This window comes from Colletotrichum lupini, chromosome 3 (genome assembly GCF_023278565.1).
Source record: "Colletotrichum lupini chromosome 3, complete sequence".
Taxonomy (NCBI): Eukaryota; Fungi; Ascomycota; class Sordariomycetes; order Glomerellales; family Glomerellaceae; genus Colletotrichum; species Colletotrichum lupini.
Genome location: NC_064676.1, coordinates 4,324,976 through 4,329,106, shown reverse-complemented (window position 1 = coordinate 4,329,106; position 4,131 = coordinate 4,324,976). Strand labels below are relative to the sequence as shown.

General features: G+C 54.3%; 1 protein-coding gene across 1 annotated transcript; it reads right to left on the bottom strand.

Annotated features, from left to right (window-relative positions):
• Positions 1-942: 942 nt before the first annotated feature.
• Positions 943-4,087, bottom strand: CLUP02_06067 (fungal specific transcription factor domain-containing protein; the record flags this gene model as incomplete). The annotated part of the gene is made up of 4 exons (XM_049285071.1): positions 943-1,056; positions 1,124-2,404; positions 2,458-3,138; positions 3,230-4,087. The coding sequence occupies 4 exons, from the start codon at positions 4,085-4,087 to the stop codon at positions 943-945; spliced, it is 2,934 nt and encodes a 977-aa protein (XP_049142214.1).
• Between the last annotated feature and the right edge of the window lie 44 nt (positions 4,088-4,131).

Here is a 4,131-nt window from a genome sequence, read left to right as displayed (position 1 = left end):
AGGAGCTTGCCCTGGCGATGGATGCCACGCCTGTGTGTGAAAGAGAAGAGAGAAGAAAGAGTAATATACGAAGGGAAAAGATGGGTGTGATATAGATGTAATGGAACGGATGGAGGTCCCGGAGAACGGGTTGTGGGACAGTACATTATATGGGACGATTAAGTACATTGGTTTCAAGGGAAACGGGGATACCAAACAAACAAGAACAAACCCAAGATTACGACGTTTACGAAATATTCTCATTTTGTTCCGGCACATCGGGAGAGGGGACAGAACGGGACGGACGGGCAGGGAAGGGAAGGCCAAAAGAATGGCTTGTGTTTTTTTTTTTTTTCATCTTGGCAGAGTGCACGACGATACCTCTTGGGTTACTATTATTTCATACTTCGTATTATTTGATTTCATTCAATCGAAAAAAGATCCCCTTGCAGTTTGTGCTGTATCAGTCGTTCCCTTTTTGCCCCAACGAGTAGATGCAAATTATCGAGTTCCAATGTCAAGTAAACTGTCCTGTTTCAAAGAGATTCTGGCTCGTGTTAAGAGATTACTTCTATTACGCACAACCTCATGCAAACACGTCACCTATATCATCCCCCAACTAAACTCCCTCCAGGCATTTCAGTCGTTCATGATGAACCGTTAGTACATCCCCCATTGCTAGTCCTCCTCTATTAACACTCGCGACAAAGGGATGTCTTCCCATTCGTGAAACTTTTCTCCCTCTGTGGAAGACTTCGCCCCCATCAAACTCCGCATTACGCATAAATCAAAACCAAACAGGCGCAAAACAAAATAGCCGTGGTATCGTGGGATCTTTTGAGCTTCAGCAGCCAGCAAGCAGTAGCTTTCCAACCCATTGCACACGGTCGCGCGAATGGTCGAATACATTGATGCAGCAAAATAAGCATAAACAGCAAGAAATATTCCCTCTCATATCCACGCTCATCGTTGAGCCCAGTGGAACCCGTTCACCAACCCGAGCGTTGGATCGTTGAAGCCGGAAATGTTCAGTTCGCCAGTATTAGGATCGTGAGGGAAAAGACCGTTGATAACATCCTAAAAAGAAAAAGAAAAAAGTCAGTAAATTGCGAATTACTCGTGTTGCGGTACGAGATGAACTTACCCAGTCTACGCCCTCGAGAGGGTTCATCATATTCATCGGTTGCGAGGGCCTGTGACCGCCCATACTGGCCCCGTCGCTGACACTTTCTGGACTGTCCGCGTTTACGGGTGGCATGCTCCAGATGGCCTCGCCGTTTGACACACCCGCAAAGACGATTCCTGGAGGCGGACCTTGCATCTGGGCGTTGGGCGGAGACGCCATCCCCGGAGACCCCATGCCGCTCATCGGTGAAGATTGTTGCATACCAGGACCACCCATGCCAGGCTCTGCTTTGAAGCCCATCGGCATGCCCTGTCCGGGATGTGGCTGCTGGGCATTTTGTCCCCCCTGATTCTCGTTTCTCACGTTGACGGCCGTCTTGTTTAGCGGTGCTCGGGAGGTTCCTGTCGGCGCACGCATCTTGCGCATACTCTGGTATGTTGCCATTTTGCTCATGATCTCCCCCAAAATCTGCAAGCCCTTCATCTCAGGCGGTAGGGTCCGGTCTGTTCCGAAGACGTAATCCAGGCAAGCCCAGATACGGTCGGCCTCCCTGTTCTGCGGTCTGTAGTAGATCTCAGTGGCCAAGAGCAGAGCAATCTGGAATTGTTGGTAGGCGCCTAGATACCAGGCCCAGTCTCGGAATTGCGGGTCGTTCTCAAGCTGTATCGAGATCTCAATGATCATGATGCCAGAAGTGACGAGTAGGTTGTTGAGGCGGTGGGTCATGGGACTGTTGGCATTGGCGTGGTAGGGGTGAAGGATCATGACGTGGAGGCGGTAGAGGAGCAGATTCATAACCAACTTCGCGTAGCGTTGAATAGGGATTTCGCCATCGAGTAAATGTTCGTACTTCTCCACCATTCGCCGCCTAAAGTTTTCAATCTTCTGGAGAACAGCAGTGAGTGTCGTTTTGCGTGTTTCGAGCCTGCGGCGGTCCAGCCAGATTACGCGCATCATCTCGTTGCACTCGGTCCGAATCGCTGATAGTAAAGAAGAGGTCCACACGTCTGCGGGCTCAGGGGGTGGTCCGGCAGCGTAAAAGTCTTCTTCTTCACAGTTAAGCGGGAGCTTGGTGTCGTAATCTTCCCTCCTGATAGCCGGCCTGGGGCCTTGCGCTTCGCAGGTGCGGATATCGAGGAAGCAGAGTTGATGCCAGATGAGCCTACGAACATGAGTGTCCAGAGGATTCAGTCCGTATGTCTCTCCGTCTCTGTGCAAGCCCATACACTCGGCCATCCTGACAGCGGCACCGACCAGAACAGAGTGAGCTCGAGATACCTCGGCTCTGCAGAGCGGGAGCTGTGATTGATGTCAGTCACGAGCTTGCTGAAACACAAACAGGCGCAACGTACCATATACATGATGAAAGCCTGCATGGTCTCCACTCTAGTTGTGCGTAGGAAATTGGCTTTTCCGAGAGCTCTCTCTGTCTCGGTCTTCATTCGGTCGATCAAGTTGGCTTTGGTGACGCCAAACAACGTCCTTACTGTCGGATCGTCCATACTCACGGCGGCACTGAACCAAGCCGCAAACATGACGGCTTGAGTGGAGGCCCTGGGTTCAATGTTGCTGTAGACTTCATCCCAGAAGTTTACATACTCAGCCTCAAAGGACGGTCTGTGAACACATCGTGCAATGGGGTGAACTGCTGCAAAGTATTGTTGCGTGAGTCGATCAGCAGCCTCCTTTTGAGGTAATCTCCTATCAAGAGAGAGGGCCTCGGGGGTGTGGCCAAAGAAGAAGCCGCTCGAGGGGGGAATGTAGGATTCACCAGGCCTCAAAAAGTCGGGGATCGAGTCACCGGAGCTTCCGCTCACGACAGACATGGCATCCATGCCGGGTGGTGGACCACCAAAGCCGGGATACCCAGGAGGCGGCCCACCACGGGGCGGCCCGCCTCGTCCGGCCCCGCCCATGCCCCTACCGCCCATCATGGCCATCATTCCTCCCATACCACCCATCGGGCCACCCATCGGACCGCCCGGAGGTGGACCCCCGGGGGGACCGCCCGGGCCAGATATACCGGCCGAGATCTGACTGTTGCGTCAGAAAATCGCTAGCTCGAGACAAGTGATCAAGATTTGGGATTGAACTGGTGGAAAGTAACAGTAGGATTGGACACACCTCTTCAGCTATTCTGGGTCTGGATAGGCCACCGATGCGCTCTGTGATACGCATGCGACCAACTTGTACACCCAGGTCAATGAGATCGTCGGTTCCGTCTGCGTCTTCTTCGTACGTGACATCGAGAGCCGTCATATCTGTGGGCTCTAGATCGCGCTCCTCGGCAAAGTCGTCCTCGACGTCGTCGGCGAGGATAGCTTGCTGCTGGGCGGCTCGGGACGTTTTGGCGACATCGCGCTCCAACTGGCGCTCCAATGATCCAACCTTCTCCTTGATCTCTGTCAGACGGAGCTGACTGGCCTCATCAAGCTTGGGGCTAAGGTAGACGCAGTCGCGCGAAAACTTCATGCAGTTGACACATGGCTGAGACTTGTTGCACTTGAGCTTCCTGCGCCGGCACTCGAGGCAGGACGTAATCATGCGCATGCGCCTCCGGATAGGCTTGGAGGCGGGACTAGGCGCTCCCGACACAGAGGCGGCCGGGGACGAAGGGCGGTTGGGTGGTAGACCGGTCATGCCGTGCGGCGCGGAAGATGTTGCTGAGCCCGGTGAGTGAGCGCCAGGCATGAGATCAGAGTTTGGTAGGACGCGGGGGCTCGTCATGGAAGGGCCTTGTGCGGTTGGGCTCACGGGATTGATCGAGTAGTACTGTGGCTGGCCATGGGGTGATTGCGCGGGTGTTTGTAAGTGAGAGTGGCCATGATGGTAGGCGTGTGCTTGTGCGTGAGCGTGCGAGTGCGCGTGTGCGTGGTCCATGGGCTGAGCCGAGTAGACGGCACCACCACCGGCGGCGGCGGCGGCAGCGGCAGCGGCAGCGGCAGCAGCATGACGTGCAGCGGAATAGTGCCCAGAATCCATTTGATGGTTGGTTGGCGGTTCGGGCGCCGGTCTGATCAGATCTC